The sequence below is a fragment of the Sus scrofa genome, chromosome 13, assembly GCF_054392235.1.
Source record: "Sus scrofa isolate SSC_HxYL_T2T_F1_AM1 chromosome 13, Sscrofa_HxYL_maternal_Yorkshire_Landrace_v2.0, whole genome shotgun sequence".
NCBI lineage: Eukaryota > Metazoa > Chordata > Mammalia > Artiodactyla > Suidae > Sus > Sus scrofa.
The window spans coordinates 59,661,169-59,686,128 of NC_139395.1; the positions used below are offsets into that span (position 1 = coordinate 59,661,169).

The window sequence follows — 24,960 nt, forward strand, 5'->3', positions numbered from 1 at the left end:
AGATTCAAAATGTTTTTTTGAAATTTTGTTTATTTGCTTGTCTTACCAAATATTGAGTGTGAACAAATTCGGTTGATAGCATATCCCACTACAAGTTAAGCCCAGTGAAGGCAGGTATTTTGTCAAGCTGTTTATAGTTTACAGAACAACACTAACTCATAATTGGCTTAAAGTCCTTACTTGTTGAATGAGTAAGTCAAGGTTTCTCAATCTTGGCAACTATGGACATTTCCATATGATTCTTTGTTGTGGGCAGCTGCCCTCTGCATTGTAAGATATTGAACAACATCCTTGCCTCTACCCTCTAGATGACAATAGTTGCCAGGAGTACCCCCTCCCTGTTGTGACAACTTAAAATATCTCCAATTCTTGGCAAATATCTCCTGGGGGAGGGAAAGGTCCACATTGCACTTTATTGAAAACCACTGCAGTAAATGAATGTATTGCCTTCACATGTCAAAGGAAATCTTCATAACTCTAAGTGCCTGGCCAAAAATGAAAGAACATGGAAGCTATCTGATTTACATAAGCAATAGAGGCCACTAAAATGGATCATTTATTCTCCATTAAAGTTAACAAGGTTGTTGAATAATTTCAATATATTTGTTAGAGCAAGAGGGAAATTATCTTTCCTTATCATGGGGCAGAAGACGAATCACCCACTCCCCAAGGTCTACAGCATCCCTCCTATCTCTCCCAACCTAGTTCTTTAAGGAACTTAATGTTGTATCCAGGTCTGAATATAAAGGTTCTAGCCCCAAAGTCTATGGAGCATTCAACATTGCAAATGGGATATGGAACTCTGGGTTATTTTGGTGATGCAGCTGTTGGCAGCTCATACATTTCTGGAACGTGAAAAGCATCCTCTGACAATGTGCAATTGTTGTCTAAGCAACTACAGTGCCACTTGCTACAATTCTGGGTTCCTATACATGTGTTTGGAAGACTTGGAAAATGTGCCACCATATTAGCAAGAAGGAATGTTGGGTGTGAAGAGAGGCCTGGGGAAATAGGCTCAGTAATCACACTTCGTCCTCTCCAAGTTCTCAGCTCAAATGAAATGCAAGTGGGTGGTATTTTAATGAAATCTACCTCTCTGTCTCAAGAGATACAAATGTTTAGCTGACCTTGGTCAAGTTACTGAGCCTTTCTAACCTGTATATGCTGTCCATAAAAGAGGGGATGGCTGTGATGTTTAAAATGATGTACTCAAAACACCTAGCACAGTGCTTGGCATGCAGCGAGAACTGAATTGATATAGCTATTATGATCATTATCATCATGATCAAACATTTGCAGGAGGTGTTATACCTCATAAGCTAGTTGACTATGATGGAAAGAGCAAGGATGCAAGGACAATGAAGTCATACAGACTCAGAGTGGAATCTTGGCTCAGCCAATTAACAAGCTGTGGGAACTCTTGTAACAATCAGTTTAGGTTATGTTGTACTGTAGTAACAGAAGACTTACACATCTCAGTTGCTTACAACTCCAAATGCATTTCTTGCTCAGGTGCAGGTCAGTTAAGATCCAGTTGCGGCTCTGCTCCACATCACTCTTATTCCAGGATCCAGGGGGTGAGAGTAGCCTCTGTGTAATACATTGTATTAGTCGTGGTAGAAGGAAATCAACAAGATGGCAAATCATGAAGGGGTTCTTAAAACTTCTGCCCAGAAATGTATTTATCACATCTGCCCACTCCCACTGGCCAAAGCAAGTAACATGGAAACTCCCAAGTTCAAAAGGGCAAGGAAATACAGTGGAGGGCACTGCAGAGAATGACAAGATGGTGCCACAATCGACCATACCTGTGATGTGGGCCTCCGAGCCTTTGTCTTTGCTTCCACAGAAGCATGAGCAGTTAAAAAGTTAACTAATACACATGGGGAGATTATGATGTGCTGGACTCTGCCCAAGATATGTTATCTACCAAATCTCACCGGGTCCTCAATAACAACCATCTAAATGGAAACTGTTGGCTGAATTTTAGAGATTTAAAAAAAAACCCTGAGGTTAAGTAACGTCACACACAAAATCACACACAAAGATTTGCAGGAAACATGCACACACACACACACACACACACAAAGTATTTGTAGTTGCATAATGGCTTATTTTTGAAACAAGTTGTTTCTAATTGTTTTAGACTCGATCTGCATGTAGGAAGAGCAGGAGGAACAAAACTGGCTAGCTGCAGATGGTGCAATGAGCCCTTTGGAGTTCTGACTCACTAACTTTCCAGTTTTTTCTCCAACACAATCCATGGGCAGGGGACATCTACACTGGGTCCTCTTTCTTTACCAAGTTTTGGCCTGCTGCCTCCCCTTCTCAGACTCCAAACTATTCATTTCTACCTTTCTCCTCAACTCCTGAATATTAGTCATCAACCCCCTCCAATTCCAAACCTTTTTGGCAGATCTTTGTGGTAAACAGATGGGCTATCTGTGTTGCTGGGAGACCACTTCGTAATGGAATTCTGTCCAAAGGGACTAAAAAGAAAGGGGACCTATCAGCTCTATGAGGAGCATTGAAGACTCCTCCTCCCCTTCCTTTCCTTTTTTTTTTTTTTTTTTTTTTTGTCTTTTTTTAGGGCTGCACCTAAGGCATATGGAGGTTCCCAGGCTAGGGGTCGAATTGGAGCTACAGCTGCCAGCCTACACCAAAGCCACAGGAATGGGGATCCAAGCCACATCTACCACCCACACCACAGCTCACGGTGCTCAGGGTGATGTCGGATCCTTAACCCACTGAGCAAGGCCAGGGATTGAACCCACATCCTCAAGGATACTAGTTGGGATGGTTACCACTGAGCCATAATAAAAACTCCCTGTCCTGACTATTTTGAATTCAACTCTGGCTTCATTCTCTGCACCTCCCTTCCATGGCCCTCTACTCCCTCATCTCTAAAATGAGAATCTTAGTACTACAGACCCATCTGGGATTTGTGAACATTTAATGAAGTAATGTTATAAAGCCTTTAACACAATTTGTGATTCATGGAAAGAAAACTGTTTTGTCGTTATATATTATTTCTGGTAAGGTTAGCAGACTAAGGGAGGAAAAGAGTATGAGTTGGGGGAGTGGCGCTCAGTCCTATTTATGATGGATTTGAGGAGGGGGGCTTCATTTGAGGACTCTATCTTAGGCAAAGGATCTTGGTAGAAACAGCATGAGTTTTACAGGAACTTGCATTCCAAACCTTGTTTAGCCTCATGAGCTAGCTGTGTTACCTAGGCTAACTTTGCCTCACTAAGTCTAGTTTCTACTTTTAAGAATGGCATAAAAATACGCCCCTGACCTCATACAGTAGCCATGCGGATTACCTGTCTGGCACACTGTCTCCTATTTTCACAATTCATTCCTCTCCCCTCACCTCTAGCCCCTTTCCCTCCGACCTGGCCCTCTGCTTACTGCTGAGGGAATGGGCAGTGTTTATCCTGTTCCCTGATGTGTCCCAGTACACCTGGAGAACGTTCCAAGAAGGCTCAGGGAATGACCAAGTCATCAGTCTTTCTTTGGTGGTCAGAAGTCACCAGAACGCACACACCTCCTTACGAGGGGTATGGGCTGCCTCTCTCTTACCTGAAACCCCCGTATGCAGGCAAGGAAGCATCTTGCTGAAGGTGCCAGCCAGCTTACCTCAAACCTACAGGCCCCAAATTACCCTGGAGCCTGAGGGCACCGAGCGCGCTGGACGACTCGGCCCCAAGGTCGCGCTTCCGCCTCGCCCACCTCCTGGCCCTCCCCTCCGGACCTCGCAGCTGGCCAATTGAAGCCTCGCCTGGGCAGTTGCGCGGGCTTCCCTCCCACCCCCACCCCCACCCCCACCCCCACCCCGCCCGCCTACCGCTCCCCCGCCCCTCCCACCCTTGCTGCTGTGCTCGCTGCACCCGCGCGCAGGCTTTTGGAGCCCATCGTTCGGGAGCCCGCACCTGGCACCCAGCTCTCCCCCGCCTCGCTCCTCCGGCTTTTCCCGAAAGAAGGCTTCTAGTCCTAGGGACAAGGACAGCGGTGGCCCTCGAACTTCATTTTCCCAGGCACCGCTGGGCGAGAAGCCCGAGCAAGACGAGCTATGGACCCCGTGAGTCAGGTAGGACCGACTGGGAGGCGCGGGTAATGCTGCGGGACCCCGGGGCTCCGGATGACGTTCCTCCAGCCCCTTCTTCACGCTGTGTCTTCCTCTCTCTTGCCTCCTTGGTCCACAGCTGGCCTCAGCAGGCACCTTCCGGGCGCTGAAGGAACCCCTTGCCTTCCTGCGAGCCCTGGAATTGGTGAGTAGTGATGTGTGTGCGGGGAGGCGAAAGAGAGAGCGAACCAGCAGGTGAGGAGAGGTCGGGTGGGGTGCTCCCTGCTCGGTTCCTCTCCAAGCGTGGGATTCAAGCCGCTTCCTTCAAGCCTCCCCACTGCCCAGGTTCCAGTCCGGGGTTGAGGGACAGGACGAAGGGACCTGGCTTGGAGGCGGGAGCTTGGTTTTGCACGGGCTTAGACGAGGTGTCTTCTCACTTCGGCGGCTTGCAGACGCTCAGGGGCTGTGGAAAGGAGCCTCCTGGGGAGACGAGGACGGGAGCAGATGGAGGAGCTGTCCTGGGCTTTGGCTGCTCACCTGGCTTTCCGCGGGGGTGAGGACCTGGGGGTGAGCAGAGTAGCGGGGAGGACTTGGCCAAAAGTCAGAAAGTTGGTCCGCACTCGGGGCAGCCCTCCGCCCCTCCTGCGACGCTGGAAGCGCTTCGCCGCTGCAGCTCCGGCAAGAGAAGCTGCGAGGCTGTGAAAGATGCTGTTATAGAGAACGGGAGTCCTTCCTCCCATCTTAGTTTCTTCACTCTGGCCACTCCTCGAGGGCTTTTCTGATTTCTCCACGAAGAACCTCCTAGACTTCTCTGTGGAGCTTTCTTCAGCGACTGGGCTTTAGGAAGTTGTAGTACTCTTCTGTTTTGTTCCCTTAAAATACAACTTGATAGTCCCAACGCAACTTATCTTTTGGCAGAAGAGTGAAGCGCAGAAACAGTTACCCAGGGGGTCACACAGAAATGTTAGTGTTGCTGGCTTGGATGATGGTTATTCGGAGTGAAATCTGTGGGTCACACATTCTCTCTTGCTAGGAGCTCTGAAAGGCAAGTGAATCTATCTGAACAGAAAGTTCAGAGCCCGTCATATAGCATTAATCACAGGTCCTATCACTGACTAGCTGGGAAATTATGTAAGAGCCTGTTCTGTCCTCCCAGATCTCAGCTCCAAGGGCCAGGATCCTGCTTTGGCAGCAAAACCGTGGTACATGCTTACTTGGATGGTCTACAGGGTAGTCATATTTGGCTTGTTTGTAAACTGCATAAAAATGCATGAATCTATCAGCTGGGCATACATTAGGGCAACGTTTGGAGGGCTGGGACTAGTGGTTCTGGTATGGCTATTCTAAAACTGTTTTTGTCACAGCAAAGTTAAAGCAAGCGGGACTCAAAGTCCAGGCAGCTTTAAGTTGACTTTCTCAGAGTTCTTTCTGCATTCATTCATTTAGCTGTTCAATAAACATTCTTTGTGGAAGAGTGATTTTTTTGTTGTTGTTTTTGTTTTTTTCTTAAAGTAATAGCTCCATTGTCAAGCCATTGCCTCTCAAAACCAAGTTCAAAGACCTGACATCATTTCTGATATAATCTCTTATTGTTTCACATTGTCATTGTCGCTGTCCTACTGTCATTGTCACTTACCTGAAATATTAGTTGGTATTCCCTTCAGTCCTGTTGCAGTGTTTTTTCATGTCACTCCCCATACACAGCCTCTATGATCGTATTTTGAAGTGTGGTAAACCTGGATGAATTTTTTTAAAATGCAGATTTTGGAAATCAAATTAAAATATTGTGAAGGTGGGTGCCTGGGAATCTGCATTTTAAACAAGCTCCCAGGATAAGTTGTATACACATTAAATTTGGATAACCAGCACCCTAAGCTTCATAAAGTCCCTCCAAAACAGCAAAGCACTTCTTACCTTAATGCTCTTGTTATTCCTGTTTATACTATATGGAGCACCCTCACAGCTCAAACTGAGAACAAATGTTTGCTTTTTAACCTCAGCTTAAATATTACCTCCTCACTGAAAATTGTGCTCATATTTGCTCCTTCCCCTTTCCTCTACCCCAAACTGACTGATTCACCCCATTCTTTGGGCTTCTGTTACAGTTACATCTTAACCATTCACTCATGAGAATGTATCACACTGCCTTATAGTTGTTTTTTTCTTGATGTGTATGTGTGTAAATGAGAGAGAACTTATTACATTAAAACTTTTTTTTTAAATCAAAGTATAGTTGATTTCCTTTCTTTCTTCTGAGGCTCTGAGGAAGAAAGGTTTTGCTTGTAAATCAGTTGTTAGGCCATTGTTTGTGGGAAAGAACCTGAAAAAAGGGACCAGAATAACCTTAAAAGATAAGTTAGTTGATCACTGCCTTTGGAAAGAGCTGAGGTCGAGAGATGAAAGCAGGGAGATAGGTGGTTTGAGAAAGTTTATCAAAGTGGAGAAAGGGAAAGAAAATACCTTTTCTGTGCATCCAATAGGTGAAGAGTTCCTCTCAGGTATTTGTTTTCTGTGAGAGATAGTGACAGTGAGAGAGTTTTAGCTCTTCAGTGGCAGGAAATGTGTTCTGTTTGTAGTCCCCACAAGTGTCTTTCATGGTTCTTGGTAAACAGTAAGTGATCAGCAAAAAGTGTAAATTGAGCACAACAAAGCACTAATAACACCCTAGTTTCTCCTGTTCTGTGGGGCAGCAGCTTTGAAGTTGGTAGTCTTTAAAGTCTTGGAACTGCAGTCCTTTTATATTTTCAGTATTCATATGCAGAAGTAAAAGTGTGTGTAAAGGTCTATGTTTAAGGTTATTTACTGTGACATCCTTTGTAGAGGATGCAACTGGAAACAATTAGTAAGTCCATTAGTAGGAAAATTGTTAACATATGATTCAGGCATGCTGTGAAATATTATACTGCCTTTAAAAAGATGGGTTAAATTAATATGCCTTGACCTGGGGTTCAGCATATATAATTATGTTTGATAAAACTAAATGCAGAAAAATGCATTTCATTCTTTGTGTTTGATGAAAGTGTTATGTGGAAGAAAGTGGTTTTCATTCAGCACATGGAAAAAGTGAGCAATCAGATTTCAGAGAAATGGATTGTATACAATATTTTTTTTTTTTTTGTCTTTTTGCCATTTCTTGGGCTGCTCCTGTGGCATATGGAGGTTCCCAGGCTAGGGGTCCAATCGGAGCTGTAGCCACCAGCCTATGCCAGAGCCACAGCAATGTGGGATCCGAGCCGCATATGCAACCTACACCACAGCTCACGGCAACGCCAGATCCTTTAACCCACTGAGCAAGGGCAGGGACCGAACCCGCAACCTCATGGTTCTTAGTCGGATTCATTAACCACTGCGCCACGACGGGAACTCCCTGTATACAATATTTTTGAAAAAAGAAAATACAGGTTTTTTTTGTGTGTGTGTGTATGTGTGATTTGTATAGAGATGTATATATCTCTGAACTGTTGAAATTGATTTTTTCCCAAAGGGTATAATTTGAGGTTCAGTGGGGAGAGGAGAGGGTGAAGAAAAGCTGTGGTCCTCAGGAACAATCATAGGCATATCACTTGCCCACAGTTTGTGCACATGAGTAATTATGTTAAAAAATTCACATTTGAAATGATTTCCTATGGATGGACCACATGAAGCAGTATTACTTCTAAAGACATCCACCACTTTGAGATTTATTGCCTTGGGGGGAAAATGCATTTTATTGATGTGTTCTTTGCTTAGGAAGGGCTTATGGATATAGTAGATTTAAAGTTTAAAAACATATAAAAGTCAAGCCTTCAAGGAAAAGCTTTAGGCAGTTTCAAAGACCTTGAGGCAAAACTTCCAAATCCTTAATCTCTACTTAAATGAGGTCGGGGACTTTTCATTATCTTTTCCATCAAACTCAGAATTCAGGAAATAGTGCTGACTCAGGTGGTCTGTTTCATTTATTCCCTGATGATAAAAAAAGGTCTAGAAAAGTGTCTTAAACCATCATTTTTAAATGTAAAACATTTTTTAGATTGAATTTACCCTGTTCTTCAGACTAAGTTGGTAGAGTCCTGCCTTCCACTGATGGTTCTTATTTTGCTCCTTCAATTCTTTGCCAGTAGAACTTTAGCCTACTTTTTTTTTTTTAATTTTTTTGTTAATGCAGTCTTTCTGCTCTCTATTATTTACAAGGCCCTGGATTTGCACATGTGGATTTAGGTGTAGTGGAAGGTAGGGGCCCCAACAGTTTCACATTGTCCAGGACTAGAATTAGTGCAGATGTAAGGGCATCAGAGAAACTTCATCTCCCCCAAATGCTGTTTTCTTGGCTGGCAGGTCCAGATTCTGTCCCTCCAGAATGAACTGCTGGGGCAACTTGCTTGATTACTCTAGTTTCTATTCTTTGACCTCCATCTCCTATTTTGCTATGCCATTTCTGCTACAACCCATGGGTTCCATATCCCCATTCTGCCTTCCCTGTCTGCCTTCCCACAGGAGGCCAGCTAATCCAAAGATGTTGGATGTCTGATGTAGGAAGTATAGAGCTATTTGATTTCAGTGGAGGCACTTGCTTCCATAGTCTTGACTCTGGAATATAAATTCTGATCTATGTTTTCCAGACATCATACTGCCTGCTTGATATTAATGGTGTTTCTTTTTTTAATGGCATTTCTGATCATGTTATTGATAATCACACAGTAAGCATGTTTATAATATATAATATAATGTAATATAGTATAGTTATCATTTTAAATCCTTAAGCAGAGAACTAACAGTAGTGACCTCTGTCATGCAGACTTCATGTGAGGCCTTATATTGCAGTGTTTTCTATGCATCATTGTGTTGAATCTGTATGACTAACTTTCCCATTTCACCATGAAATTCAGGGGATGTTAATAACTCATCAAGGACAAAACGGTAGGAAATGGCAAAGCCAAGATTTGAGCGTTCTCACTCCAAACTGTATTCTCTTAAATGCTACACTCTTCTGCTTCCTTCGATGTGGCGCACACCTGCTGTACCTTATCCCTAATCCTCAGAGAAACGTTAAAAGGCAGATGCTATCCTATTTTGCAGTGTTTATCTCACCCACTCTATATTCTTGAGGCCTTTTCTGAAAATGCCAGGGAGTGTTTATATTTAGAGACTAACTCATCAGACATCAGTTGTCTTTGACATTGCTTTTTCTTTTGATTATTAATTAACCGAGGTAGAGTAGGTTCTAATTAAAAATCAGTGTCTTTTCACGAAAAAAATATGTAGAAAAAGACTTTGATCATAAAGCCAGTAAGTTTTATTTTATGGTCTCTTTTTTGCTTTTCTTAAAAATACCTGTTCATGAGTCAGACAAGTCTTTTTTTTTTTTTCTAAGTAAACAAGACAGGAATTATATATAACTAGTTTAAATTATGAGCAGAAACCTGCCATTGAGGATCTGATGTAATTTCAAAGCTACATTAATTTGTATTTAATTATAACTTTCTAGCCACTCAGTTAGTGACAGAAATCATAGGCAACTGGGACATAAATCAATACATAGACTTTTCATAAAAGAGCAACTCCCCAGGGGGCTAATGCATTTGTCAGTTAATGCTTTTCTGAGCTTTATTAAGGCAGTTGGTATTTGGCCCCACAAGTACCAAAGATATGTAAAAACACTGTTTATAGATTTGGAATTGATTTTATTTTTTTCACTTCCTTGGTGACCTTGGACAGTTATTTAACTTTATTAGGTATCATTTTTCTCATCTGTAAAATGGAGTAGGATAATAGTTCTTACTTCAAAGTGTTGCCATAAATGATTTAATCCAATAAACCGCCTTTTTACAGTGCCTGAGCTATGAAAAGTGCTCAACAAACTATTTTGAATATGATAATGATGGTAAATAATAAATTGCAGGGACTTTGTTCTCAGGAATTTTTTTGTTGAGTTGTGAGGAGACTGTTTTCCTCATCTTTCTGAAATCATAATTCATAGACATTGCTTATTCTTGAAAGAGTTACATGTATCCAACTGAATTCTCCAGGGTATAGACAAAGGTACTTATAGACTCAACCATGGCCACTTACTAACCACATGCTAATACCCATGTACACCTGGTTCTTGGGAGTCACCTAGACAAAAATAGGATAAGAACCCTGTGCTAATATTATAAGACAAAAATAATAAAAAGTCTCTAAGGAATAGATCTACAGAACCACAGCTTTCCTTTGATTCTTCATTTCTGCAGGTGTATCTTTGATCTTGGCTGTATTTGCAATTATTCTCGTTCATTCTGTTAGCTTGGCCATCCTCTGAGAATCTCACTTCCTCATTGAATTTTGGAGACAACAACTCTTGCCTACTGTCTCACTGTTTTGGAAATTTTAAGTAAGAACAATCATGTGAAACAATTTGTAAACTATTTAATGTTCTCCAAAAGTAGAAGAGAATTGTGGTCATGATGATGACAAAGGAGTAGTTTTTTTTTCCCAATCTAGGTGACTCTGGATGTCATAAAATAATTGAGTGAAAATTAAGGTGTGACGTGATCTTTGCTTCACCATCCATTCTCCAGTCTCTGCCCCAGTCTCTTTGGTCTCTTTGGAACCCACAAGAGAGAATGATGCTACCACCTCAAGATGATGCATCATCAAAACTTGGAGGAAGTCCACCCTCAACCCTTTTAGCTCTCATACTAAAAGCCTATTTCCTGCTCTGTACACCTTTCACATCTCTGAGGTTTTTGAGGGGCCTGGTGATGGGTTCTTGCTGGTTGATGGACTTCCACACATGCCCCCTCCTCTCACTCTCCTTTTCACCCAACCCCTTTTAGCTGGCAAATTCCTCTCTTTTCAGGTGCCAGATTAGATGTTACTTCTTTTGGGAGGGCCTCTCTGAGTAGGGAGGGCCCAGTAGATGAATCAGCCTCCTGATGACTCTCAGAGCACATTCTTTAATGACTTTTCTACATTTTAGCACCTCACCCAGACTAAAGGCTCTATGAAAACAGAGATCTTGTTTGTGTTGCCCATCAGTCCATTCTAAGTACCTAACACAGTGCTTAATACACGGTAGGAACATCTCCAGGGGCATTCTTAAGTACCAGCAAAACACCTAGGCGGTAGGTGCTTAGCAAGTGTTGGTTGAAGGAAGTTGGGGGAGAAAGGAGGGAAGAGAGTGAGTAGAGAATGAAGAAGTGAATCCACGAGAACACATTGGATGGGGTTTCAATTACTTTTTGTGATCTCCATTGTGAAGAGGAATATTGGGGACTCCCATAGAAACAAGGGTACTTGTTAGTAGCTGTTAGTCTTGATGGTAGAGGAGAGTAAGTCACAGGGACTGATTCAGCTGTCAAGGAAAGAGGGCAGCTGTAGATGTATCCACTGCCCAGCAAGGGAGGAGAACTCAGGGAAATAAAAGTGTGAGGTTGGAACAGGCCCAGGCCTCAGGTCTTGGGTTCAAGGCAAACCCTAGCAGGAGTGCAGCCAGTATTGTGCCTTGGCCACTGTCCCACAGCCCTCTTTGCTTGTTGCCTTTCTGCTGCCCTTGGAGCTTATTCTTTCTGTGATTCTAATCTCCTAAGAGAAGGAGTATGATTGGTTTATTGGGTAAATTTTTCAGAGTGGACACAACTGTCAGCCCCAGGCCATATCTGGCTGTGGATGGGCTGCCCTAAGCCAAAGGTCCCCTGCAAGTCCTGTCACTAGTGGCCTGAATCAAAAGGATCATGAGATTGAAAACATGCCCCTGGACTTCTTTTTCAGCTGGAGCCATGGGACAATTCTTCAAGTCCTGGGCACTTTAGGCCCAAGGAGAGTTTTACCTGTCTGGTGGATGGATGAATAAGGAAGCACTATAAAACTTCTCCAGAACAAGACATTATGTCTTTGAGATTTGGAGAGCAGCATTCCTAGAATTCTCTCTGTTGAGGGGCCATTGGTGGGTCCATACTGATGATGTTATCTTGGTCTGTGCCTTTGCCCTGTCAGCATGGGGTTCTACCAGCTTGTAAAAGCCTCTTCGTGAAGCAAACATGGGGGTTTTTCCCTAGTGTTGGGACAGCCCATCTGTGAAGGAAAACGTGTTCCCCCCAAGCCACATGCACATCATCTTTGTTCATATATTGGTAGGTTAATTCAACACTGACACTTAATGTTAGAACACTATGTTAATTAGTACATCAGTTTATTAATGTGGTAGAAAGGAGAAAAGCATGAATGGATGGGGTTTGGGGGCTTGTTTTTAACTTAATATTCCTATGCCAATTAATTTTTTTTTTTCTTTTTTGGCTGCCCTGCAGCACATCGAGTTCCTAGGCTGGTGATAAAATCTGAGCCACAGCTGTGACCTACTCCACAACTGTGGCAATGCAGAGACAACTCCAATCCCATTGTACCACAGTGGGAATTTATATGTTTTTTTATCCTGAACGTTTATTTGTGGGAGAGTCATTGGCTTCCAGTGACTCAGTGGTCTGATGTGTCCTGTTTGTTTCAGGAAGGGGAGAGGAAGATTGGTTGAAAAGCAAGAATCACAGGAAAAATCTGGAAGGTAGCATGGAAATTAAAGTGTCATGGGCTTTGGAATGATCCCTTTGCTAAAATTCTGGCTTTTCTTTCTAGCCGTGAAGCACTGAGCATATTACATAGTCATGCTAATCTCAGGTCTAAGGTCATCAAATGAAGATTATAAGATTCATGTCTTTGGGTTGCTGTATGCGTTAAGTAAGATAGGGTTTATAAAACCCCCAGTAGAGCTTCCTTTATTCTGAGGCTCCCTAACTGTCACTAAGGAAAAGTTTGTTAAAGACAATGGTATGCCATCTAGAAATACAATTAAGCACTTCTAAAATTTCTAGGAGGGTATAAACATAAAGTTTGCTCAATGTGTTTTTGTCGTATCATTTTTCTATTATTATCTCTCTATTGGGAGAACATTCATTATGAGATGACCAGAAAATATACACAAGTGGGGAGCTCCCATCATGGCACAGTGGTTAATGAATCTGACTAGGAACCATGAAGTGAGGTTGCGGGTTCGATCCCTGGCCTTGCTCAGTGGGTTAAGGATCCGGCGTTGCCGTGAGCTGTGGTGTAGGTTGCAAACCCGGATGGGATCCCGTGTTGCTCTGGCTGTAGTGTAGGCTGGCAGCTGTAGCTCCAACTGGACCCCTAGCCTGGGAACCTCCATATGCCATAGCTGCGGCCCTATAAAGACAAAAAGACAAAAAACAAACAAAAAAACCCACAAGTAGTGGTAACACTTATATACAAAGACAGGCACTTAACCTAAGTACAATACGTGTGTTATTTCACTTTAAAAATTTTGAAGGACCAAATAATAACCTCCTCTAATATATGAAGAAACTGAGGCCTGGAGAGATCAAAAAACTTTCTTAAAAATCATGCAGAGAGTATGTGAGAGAGCTAGGACTTGAACCTAGGAAACTGGATACCAGACTCCTTAATCTTAATCATTTTACCTCCCATTAATAGCGATCATTCATTACTTCCAAATCTTGAAATTAAATGATTTTCCCAATGGAAACAGTGGGGACACTGTACATAGTTCCTTCTTAAAGTCATGTCTTCTTATTCCTAATCAGGTCCCCTTTCTACCATCTCATGCTATCAGAGCATAAAGCAAAATTTAGATGCTCAGCCCCATAATGACTAAAGATGTGCAGATCTTCTCAGGGACTTTTTTACTTCTCAAAAATACTCCTAATCCCTGAGGAAATTCTACTGATCGGTGTATATTTTCTAGCAAAATCTTTGTTCACTGGTCCACTACATAATGAAATTCAGGTTCAGGAATGTGTTGTTGAAAATTGCCTGTAAATTTTCTATAGAATTCAGAAAGGATCTGGGTATTTAGCAAGATTATGAACACATAAATTCATTTTGGATGCCTGATAAATTACTTGAGTCAAACATATTCATCATCATGGATGCAAGAAGAGCAAATCAGTTTTGTCTGCCCATTGTGTGTGTGTGTATGTGTATGTGTGTGTGTGTGAGAGAGAGAGAGAGAAAAGGAGAGAGAGAGAGAGAGAGAAAGAGAGAGAGAACAAGCACTGCCCTTCTTTGGATTTGTTTCTTTGAAGGATTTGTGTGCCAAATAAGAAGACATACCCCCTGTGGTTTTAACAAGAAGTGCTCACACATCCATCTGGTCTGCCATGAAACTGCCTGGCTCCTCGTTCATGCCCTTAATTCACCTGCTAGCTTTGCCTGCACCTGATAGACAGTTGGCAGTACCTTTGGGATCCTTCCTGAAGCTGCAATCCAGAAGAACTGAGAAGGTAGAAGGGTTAGATTAGAAGAAAGAGTGAAAACAGAAAGTTACCAGGCACAAACCCATCATCTGAATGAAGAATGGAGATCCTGGGAGATATTTAAACTAGAAAAGGGACTGTCTTGATGAGTAGAGATGGTGATTATGATTTAGAGTGATGGCTTTAGAGCCACACAAGCCTGGGTTCAAGCATAGACCTTGGGTGTGTTTAAGGGCAAAGCATCTTCACTAAGTCTCAAGTTCCTCAGGGATTTTACTCACTTAAAAGATACGTTTACATGGTGAAAATGAATTCATGACTGAAAAACCTTTGACAAACCCTTTACGTCCCTAACATTCAACTTCTTCAACTGTAAAATGAGGATAATATCCATAACACAGATTTGTGAAATCAAATGAGCTAACTTTCTGTATGAAAGTTCCCATCAGAGGGCCCAATACATACTGAACATTCCTAAATCTAGAAACTTAAAGCTCAGTTATCTGGGAGATCTTTACTATAGGAGCAATGCCTGATGTATTACCTTTAATTTGCATCTATAGCTACAGTTGTTTGAGGAAAGGAAGAAGGCGTATTTCAGGAAGAAGGCATATTTCAATGTTTCATAAAACCATACTGTATATAATATCTTTTTTCATCACAATCACATCACAGATTCTATTTATGAAGCAACTGAAAACAAAACATGATTCTATGTATTTGAAATCTGTTTTAGAAGACATGCTTCATTGGTTAAAAAAAAGTGGGGGGGAGTTCCCATTGTGGCACAGTGGAAATGAATCCACCTGGTATCCATGAGGATGAGGGTTCTATCCCTGGTCTTGCTTAGTGGGTTAAGGATCTGGCATTGCCACGAGTTGTGATGTAGCTTGCAGACTTGGCTCGGATTCAGCGTTGCTGTGGCTGTGGTGTAGGCTGGCAGCTGTAGCTCCAATTTGACTCCTAGCCCGGGAACTTCCATATGCTGCAGGTGTGGCCTTAAAAAGCAAGAAGAAAAAAAAAAACCCCACCAAAGAATATATGTGAAATTGTTTGTGGCATTAAACTCCAGATATTCCAGGGAAAATAATGTGTTTATTGGCAAGAATAATAAATTTGAAATGTAGATACTGTTTGTACCTTTTATTGTTATTTTAAATTGCTGGCTGCTTTTTGTTTTCTTTTTAATGCCTGGCTTTATTCACTCCATTTCCCTCTTTTGGTAACAGAAAGAATACTTAGGTTTGACTCTCAGCTCCACCAGTGTCAAGCTATGTGACCTTGGGCACATTATTTGACCTCTCTGGTTCATATTTACAAGAGCAAAATTAATAGTAATTAGCAGGAAGAATTATTGTGTTGGTTAAACGAGATGACATTTGCAAAAGTGATGGCTCATAGCAAGCACTCAGCACATGCTTATTTTTCGTCTTTTCCCTAAGATATGTTTTAGTGCCAATGTAAATTTCTCAAGATTTTGTGAAATTTTAAAAATTTCACAAGGGTCTTTTTTCCTCTGGATGTTCCTAAGTGTTCTTCCTGTCTCTCTCTTTGTCTCTGTCTGTCTGTCTCTCTCCCCCCACCCCACCCCCCATATGAATTCTTTTTACTAGAGGCCATAAAGACCTGGAACATAACCCATATGAATTCGAATGGGACTGTTCAATTTGGTGTGTGTGGCTGGCAAGGAAAGAATGATTAGACTGGATTGTCAAGTCCTAGATCAGTGTCCCAGACACTTTGGAGCCCCAGGCTGTCCACAGGCTTTGGGAAGGTGACCATGAATTTGTGAAGCTTTTCTGAAAGGAATAACATACTTGTTTATTTTAAAGAAAGACAAAGCCCCCATAAATAGTGGGAGTTCACTAAATGGCTGTAAATAAATGAGCTCTTGTTATGTGCCAGGCTGTCCTAAATCAGTGCTGTGTACATTATACACACGATGTCATTCAAACCTCACAGTGACCTCACTTGCCCAAAGCTACAGAGCTGATAGGTGACCAAGGCAAGATTTTAGGCCACGTCTGTCTGACTTCCTGCCTCTCCCACTCCTGCCGTGACCCAAACATACTAAGCATGTTTGTATTTGGGAGTGCATTTCTTTTGACTTGCTATTTACAGCCACTTTTATTCATAAGTTATTTGTTTAGTAATTGAAAAATCACAAAAATATAAGCAAAAGCTGATAACTAAAAATTACCTTATCCTTCTACTGAGAGAGAATGAAAGTTAATATTTTGAAAAATATTCTTTCAGACATTTTAATGTTGATGTACCTTTTCTTTCCTGAAAACAAAACAAAACAAAAAAAACCCATGATGTTCAATTGCTAGGGCTGCCATATCATAGTACCTCAAACTGGGTAGCTTTAACCACAGAAATTTACAGTCTCATAGTCCTGGAGACCAGAAGTCTGAGATCAAGGTGTGGCAGTGTTGGGTCCTTCTGTAGGCCATGAAGGGTGTTCTGTTCTGTACCTTTCTCCTAGCCTCGGGGGCTTTGCTGTCAATCTTTGTGTTCTTTAATTTGTAGATGATACATCACCTGAAATTCTGCCTCTGTCTTCACATGGTTTTCTCCCTATGTGCATATTTATGTCCAAATTCCCCCCTCTGTACGCACAGGTCACATTAGATTAGCACCCACCCAACTCAAGTATGGCTTCATCTTAACTAATTACATCTGCAGTGACCCTCTTCCCAAATAAGGTCATATTCTTAAGTACTAAAGGTATGGATTTCAACATAAGAATCTTGGAGGCACACAGTTTAACCCATAACAAATGAGTTCTTAGAATAGGCACATTTTGTCATCTGCTTCGTTCTCTTTAATGTATTATGAGTGTGTTACCATGCTACTAGTTAAAATTTCTTTCTCCATAATTTTGATGGCTATATGTTATTACACTATATGCCTATATTAGAAATTATGTAACTAATCTCAACTTTTAGTAGTTTTAAAAATGTATGTTATTTTTAAAACCTGCAAAGAACCCCTTCTGAAGTGTTAAGTATACCTCTGTTATAGTTTACTTAGTGTCTAGATGTAGAATTTCTGGTTCAAAAGGTTATGCATTTTTAAGCTATTTGAAACAAATATCAAATTGTCCTCAAATGAGGTGGTCCCACTGTGGGCATTACCAGTTAAAATATTTTCCATTTTCATAAACAAACATGAGATCTTGATTAAATTTGTACTTTTTAAATTTTGTGGTGAGATTGTGTATTTTTTTCATAAGATGGTTTATATTCTTCTTTTCATTTGGAAACATTTTAATGGACAGAATGGATTTGTAAAGCAATAGCTGAGGCTGCCAAACTCATGATGCTGTTCACATGGACTTTTACATAAGCTGCTGCCTTCATCTTTCTAGGTCACTGTACTACTCCACTATTTGGAAATTATTTACATTACTATACTCTGACTTGGTTAGAGACAAATACTGAGCTATCCTTTCTCTGAATCATGATATTAAATAGATGTATGTGATTTTTGGAATACCAGAGTTAACTTCTGTGTCATGAACCTTGAATAATAGAAATAAATTTATAATGTAAATTTAACCATCCAATTTGCATTTCTTTACATTTTAATAATACGCTTATTTATTACAAGTAACATCATTGTTTTACCTTAAATTATACTCTTAAGTGTTGGTCATACTCAGTACCTTTCTGAAACGTGCAGCTCATGTATATGTATGTTAAGTAACTCATGGATACAAATTAATGCCACACCTTTTTTGAGGCACTTGGAACTTTAATAATTCTTCTGAGGGAAAGGCAGGAGTGGATGAGATGTTATTGCTTCATTTGAAGCATACCTGGCTTGTGATTACGGAAGGCTCTATCAATGAAATAAAACAAATTCAGCAGCTGCCTGATGCCAAGGGCATTTCCGCTCTCTCGGATGACATTCTTGACCACACTTGCTATTAACAGAGATAACATTATGGACGTATTCTGCCTCTGCCTCACATATGGCTATTTTGGGCCACCTTGGCCTCTTTGTGAATTAAAATAACAGTTGTTAACATTTATTATATACTTATATACTTCTGAGCTCCAGGCTCTGTGAAATGCTTTCAACAAGGATGCCATTTAATTCTGGCAACTGTATTACAATGCATGCATCATTATTTCCTCATCTTTAGGGCAAAGAATCTGAAGATTAGGAAAATAAGTTTAAGTGGGTATCGTTTAAATGTGTGCAGTTGCTAACAGAAGAGCTAAAATTTGAATCCAGGTCTTCAGTGCTTCAAAAAGATCCAATGTGCTTATTAAGCCATCAGCTGTAGAGGAAGAAGAGTTCCATTTTCTCCCAGACACCAGATCCATATGGGAAGAACAATCCCAGCCCACCAGGTTGCCATTTATAGCCCAAAGTGAACCCAGATGAGGGGAAAGCCCAAGCATTTAGCCAGACAAATGGTATCCATGGGGCAAAATCCACCAATGTAGCAATTTGACTAAAGCTATTTATTTATCTCAGTTAGGTGGAGAATTCTGTTATGGGCTAGCAGAGCAAAATTTTTGAGTTCTCTTTGCAGTTCAATGGCAAGTACATTTTTTAAAAAATTGTTTCTTATGAGTTCACTTGATAAAACAATAAATGAAAGAAAGGATGGTTTTGATTTGCTTTGAATTGCAAAAGCAATTCTGATTTGTAGATCTCAGAACCACAGTGGCCAAAGGCAAATGATGGAAAATACTCAGAAAGAACAAGGGACCGGTTGCTCCCTACCATATCATTTTGTCAATAACTTCTCTGCCACCCTTTCACCGACCCACATCTGCTTGTAAAAATGCAAAGATCCTTGCACTTATAAACCTTTTGTTTTATTGACTTGTTTTAGGTGACATTCAGTTTCCTCTGCCATATTGATTAGCCTGCCTTTGAAGAACCTGGGGAACATGCCCAAGGCCATCTGGTTGGTAAATGTTTGGGGCAAGAATGCAAACCAGGTCTGCTGGGGGCCAGGCAAATAATGTATAAGGAAGCAAGAAGCAGGCTCCCACAATGGGCAACAGCGGCAGCCAGAGATATTGGCATTTCTGTCTACAGAAGCAGCTTCATCCACTCCAGCCAGTTGTTGCTGAGCAGGAGCATAGGCCCAAAGTGTCTAGATATTTACACTTTTCTTCAGAAAATAGCAATAAGGATTTCGGTGCTATTCTTGCGAGGTTTTAATGTTGGAAATGTCTTCCATTTTTCAAACACAGTGAGGCCCATTCTTTGCAAAATACACAAAGCATCATTTCCTTCTGGATGTAGCCCACAGTCTCCAGCTTATTCCCACCTTACCACAGCATCCTGGCCCCCCTGGAGGCTTTGTCTCCGTGCCCCCCCCCCCGCCAAGGACCCAGCCCAGTTCCTCTTGCACAGAAAGTTCTCAGGAGCCATTTGGCTGATGCATGGATGGATGGGAACTTTGGTGTTCAGAAATTAACCCTAGCTTGGTTTTTGAAATGATAGAATTAGTAAGTTCAAGAGTTCTTTTACCTTCCTCCAGATAAAATTTAAAAAATTTTCACTAATGTCTAGGAAGCATAAAAATATAGGGATTATGTCTTGGGCCAAAACCATAATGTGAATGGAGGCAGTGGCTCCTAGTAGCGACCAGGGTAAGTTAGTGACACAGCTCTGGGTACCAGACAATGCACTGAGAAGACCTGAACTTCTCAGTTAATCAGTGTAACCTCAAATAATTCTGTTCCTAAACAGTGTGGTTTAATTGTTGTTTAAAGAATCAATGAATAAAGAATCCTGATGAGGGAGGATTCTAAATATTTACTTAGAATATGACTGTCCAAGAGAATATTCTGCATGCAGTGTTCTGAATATTCTGTAGTATTCTAAATAGAACATTATATTCTTCACTGTCTGTTACAGTAGTCCCTAGCCACATGTGGCTATTGATCACTTGGAATTGAGCAACCAAATTTTTAATTTATGAGTAATTTAAATGTAAAGAGCTAGGGGTTACCATATTGGATAGCATGTGTGCAAAGAATTAGCCCATCTATCTGTTTGGCAAGGGCAAGATGCTAAACTTCAGTAAAAAACTTAAAAGGGACTGGCTGCTATGTAACAGAAAATATTCATCGTGGCTCTGTTCTTTTTTTTTTTCACTTTTTAAAAAAAATTTATTATAGTTGATTTAGTGTTTCATCAATTTGTGTGTGTATATATATATATATATACATATATATATATATATATACACACACACACACACATTCTTTTCCTCACATTATCTTCCATCATGTTCCATTACAAGTGAATGGATATAGTTCCCTGTGCTGTACAGCAGGATCTCACTGCTTATCCACTCCGAATGCAATAGTTTGCAACTACTAACCAGAGCCAGGAATCCCTAAATTCTAGAAGAGAAACAAGCAATTCATGTTTTTTTTAGTCCTACTGCCTATATTTTATTTTGAGTTAAATATAGTTGATTTACAACATTGTGCCAATTTCTGCTGTATGGCAAAGTGACCCACGTGACTCTGTTCTTTAAAACATTAATTTTTACATTTATTTTGCAACACACCTCATGCAGTTGGTGGCAGGGAGGTTTTCAAGCCAACTTCCAGAAATTTATCAGACCCTGAATCTCCCAAACTTTACCAACTCTTTAGTATGCTTTTTACACATTTTATATATATGTTTATATGTTTATGAACTTTATACATTTGTACATAAATTTTAGAGCTTGAAATAAAAAGATAAACAAGTAGCCTTTTCTGTTTGTATCCTGATATGAACAAGATGACAGTTGTTAAAGTTTGTACTAATTTGTTAGCACAAGAATATCTCATAATAGTAGTTACTGTTTTGTTTTAATGGCTGCATCGTGGCACACAGAAGTTCCTGGGATAAGGGATTGAATCCAAGACGCAGCTTCGAATTATGCCACAATGTGGCAATGCTGGATCCTTTGACCCACTGCATCAGGCCAGGGATTGAAGCCTCTGCAGCAACCTGAGCCACTGCAGTTGGATTCTTTTTTTTTTTTTTTTTTTTTTTTTTTTTTTTTTCAGACTGGTGGAGCAGTTGGATTCTTAACCCATTGCCCCACAGCAGGAACTCCAGTAGTTACTGTTTTTTAATGAGGATTGCATTTTATTCATTCAGGAAGCAGACTAAAAGCAACACAGATTGCTCGTTATTATATAATGCAGATAAATTAATTTCTTCGAGGTTTAGTTATCAAGAAATCATGGTGAGACATTTATTCTATGATTAGCAATGTAGTCTGGTAATGTTTTGACAGTGGCCGTATGAGCGTATCATTAGCATGCAAATGTACATTTAAGAGAAATAGGAGCATGGTAATCAGATTATGAGAGCAACAGTGATGCAGATGCATCATGATTGTGGTGTCAGCCATCTGAACAAGACCTGGGAATGAGTAATTGCATGTGTCTCATACCCTTCTCTCCTCTATTTGTCACCCATAGAGAGTATGGGATTTTAGAGATGGCCCAAGTGTTTTAGTTTTGTAGTGTCTTTGGGGTCCCTTGAAAGCAATACCAAATTCAAAAATGGCATATCTGAGGGCAATTAACTGGGAAGTGATGCCAGACAGCAGGAACGAGGGACCAGGGAAGTGAAATCGGGATGGGAAGGCGGCATAACCAATATAAGAGTACATTATGGAGTTGTTCATCCCTGGGGGACACTGTTGCTCAAACTTATAGGGCTTCCTGAGCAGGCAGCCTCAGGCAGTACCTGTCAGAACTATCTTGGGAACAAAAGGGTGAAATAGTAATCTTTGGGCTCCAATTCCCCATTACACAAGGGTAGCCTCATGGAAGTTAACTCCTGTGTTAGTTTGAGTTCTTCCAAAGCAAACTCTTAGGTAAGGATGATAGTTTATTTGGCAATTAATTCTAGCAAACAGTGGTAAGGGAGTGGAGAAATGAGACAGGGAATGGAAGGCAGTAGGTAATACATTATTTAAAATGTTACCACCATTGGCAAGCAGGTTAATTCCAGTGAGAGACCCTGGGTACTAGTGTGGAACACTCATTGGCTGAAATTGTCACCTGGCTACTTCTAGGAATACTGGGAAATGTAGTTTTTAGCTGTCCGTGCTATTCCCTCCAATAGAACTGCTGTTAAAGAAGAAAGAGAGAGCGGATCTTAGGGAGTTACCAGTTTCTAACACAAATGTTTTTCAGATAGTTGATGAACTCCCCATTTCGCTTTGGCTGAATTTATTTATTTATTTTAAAAATTCATTCTGATCCTTATCAGAGATCATTAAGCAGAAATCATTTGGTTGCAAGGAAAAGGAACCCATTGAAACTGGCTGAGGGAAAAAATAGGATATGTTGGAAAGTATCTGGTTCTCAGAAGGCAGAACAATTGGTCAGACTTCATGAGAGAGAGGAAGATGGAAGGGGGAGCTGGGAGTTGGGAAATTCATGAAGAGTTTTCCACCATCTTGAAGGGCTCTTGTTTCATCTGCCGTTTGCTTCTCTTAGTGTTCTGACTCCATTTCCTTGACTTTTACTGTAAATATCTTGCTCTACTTTTTGTGTTCAAGAAAGACCACCTCTGCCCCTAGCCCAATTCTAACCTCACAGTGTGAGCAGCCAATATTGCTGCTCTGGGCACAAAGTCTCAAGAGTCAGAGAGCAGCTGACTCAACCTCCACTGTGGTGTGGTTCCAGATCTGGGGAGAGGAACAGGACCACAGAGTATACAGAGGCTAGCTAGTGTTGGAGGGAGGGAGAGTCTTCTAGAAGGAGCAATGGGGAGCAGGGAGAAAATGGTTACTATCTCCACTCCCTGACAGTGACTTTTTCAAGTATGAGAAAATGCAACATTTATAAGAAAGCAGAGTCCCAAGGCAGTTGGTAATCTTTGCTGAATCACAAACTCCCAGGAGAATGGTGGTAGGCATTCCCCAGTAATTGAGAAACTAGCCCAAATGAGGTATCTCTGTGGGTGGTGACCACCACTTAGATGTTGGAGACACTCATCTTAAGACTATCTCCTATGCAGGGGTGTGAGGCACTTGCATGTTTTGAACATAGCATTGTTGAATTCATTAATCAGTAGAGGTGCTTGGTATTAAAATTAGCAGCAAATGATGAGTGTCCTTGATTGCAGACTTGGGATGTGTTTTTCACTTGTGCTCAAGAGTGATTTGAATATGTTTTTGATAACTGTTCCAAGTTTCCCTGCCAGTTTTGGAAGAACTCTTCACAGAGCTGGTTGGGGTACCAAAATGGGGAGTAGAAGGAGGGACTAGAACTCACCTCTAAGTGATGCCTTGCAAATGGTACTTTGACAGTTTTATAAAATTTGTTAACCAGAACCTCCTTTTATTTTTTAATTTTTTTTCAGAACCTCCTTTTAAAATGCTACTTATGTTCTGAGTTATAAATGTGAATTCTAGAAGGCACATTGTGTCTGTGTCTTTCTCTCTCTCCATCCATCATGCATCCATCTGTCCATCTGCCTTCATCCTAAGGTAATGTCAACATGAGTCTGCAGATTTAAATGCTTTGGTTTAAAGAAAAAGGGCATGGACTCGGTATTCACTAGGAGTACAAAGGACTGGGTCCCTTACCTCTGGCTGGCATCACATCTTTGAGCAGCCCCTTCTCTGGCTCTCTCCTCCTTCCCTCTCCTTTCCTGGAGAGCACTTCCCCAGGAACTCCAGAACAATCAGATGTCTATCTCAGGCTCTGCCTCTAGGGAACCTGTTCAAAGATAAACATGTTACTGTGGTTAGACCCTGTTTTTTAAAAAGCATATTGGCAAGGGAGCTGTCGAGGGTTGGAAATAGTTTAAGCGCAGTGAAATACGATTTAGTGAAAAGAGAACTGGTTTGAGAATCCATGCTTCAATCTCTGTTCCCCCATGTGACCTTAAACAAGTCACTTTCTGACCTCCACACCCTCATTGGAAAAATAGGAGTGTGAATTGATCTTTCCTGCACCATCTCCTACTAATCTGGTGTTGTGTAGACATAGCCCTTTATTTCAGTAGTGTTACCATGTCAAGTTGGAGAAAGAAATCCAGATATTTAGATAATGCCGTGAATAACTTTTAGATAGGAAATGTGCTTATTAGCATAATACCTAGTGTAGAGTAGGCCTTCAAAAAGTGTTAGGCATTTTGAGCAATTATTTTTAAATATTTATACTTAAAATGGGATACTTTGTAACTGTTGTAACTGTTGGCTAAGATAGCTCAAGCTGTAGGACAACATCTAAAAAAGGTTTCATTACAAGGATTTAGCTAATTTTTTTTTAAGTTGGATTGGTACAGAAGAGATAGCTAGAGGACATGGTTTACCATCTCACATTGAGTTTTATGCATATACCAATGTTCACTAGCTTGATAAATTTATTTTGGTACTGAAGTGTATCAACAATTAAAATTTCCTACAGTCTTCCTTCACCAAAGTAAATGATTTTCTGTCCTGAGGCTGTGATATGAATCTTCCGGAGATGGCATATTTTAATGTAGACAGTTCTTCCAAGTTTATTGCAATAGGCTTATGCTTAAATACGTATGATTTAAGGAGGAAAGCAAAACTATTTTAGAAAATTCTTCATAGAAACTTAGCAGTAACTAGCAGATGGATGCTGATGAAATGAATTTGTGTCACTTTTTGACACCTCTGGATTT

General features: G+C 40.9%; 1 protein-coding gene and 1 long non-coding RNA gene across 4 annotated transcripts in view; one reads left to right on the forward strand and one right to left on the reverse strand.

Annotated features, from left to right (window-relative positions):
* The window catches only part of LOC106505628 (uncharacterized), a 179,422-nt gene extending 175,701 nt beyond the window's left edge, over positions 1-3,721 (reverse strand). For all 3 annotated transcript variants that reach the window (XR_014823445.1, XR_001300230.3, XR_014823446.1), the window contains exons 1-2: positions 3,583-3,721; positions 1,471-1,590 (exon numbers count right to left, since the gene is read on the reverse strand). This is a non-coding gene — a long non-coding RNA (uncharacterized LOC106505628). The remainder of the gene's footprint in view (positions 1-1,470; positions 1,591-3,582) is intronic.
* A 153-nt stretch (positions 3,722-3,874) lies between these two features.
* The window catches only part of SYNPR (synaptoporin), a 323,932-nt gene continuing 302,846 nt past the window's right edge, over positions 3,875-24,960 (forward strand). The window contains exons 1-2 of the mRNA XM_084988846.1: positions 3,875-4,090; positions 4,206-4,271. Of these exons, the coding sequence (XP_084844972.1) occupies positions 4,073-4,090; positions 4,206-4,271 (84 nt within the window). The 5' untranslated portion in view covers positions 3,875-4,072. The remainder of the gene's footprint in view (positions 4,091-4,205; positions 4,272-24,960) is intronic.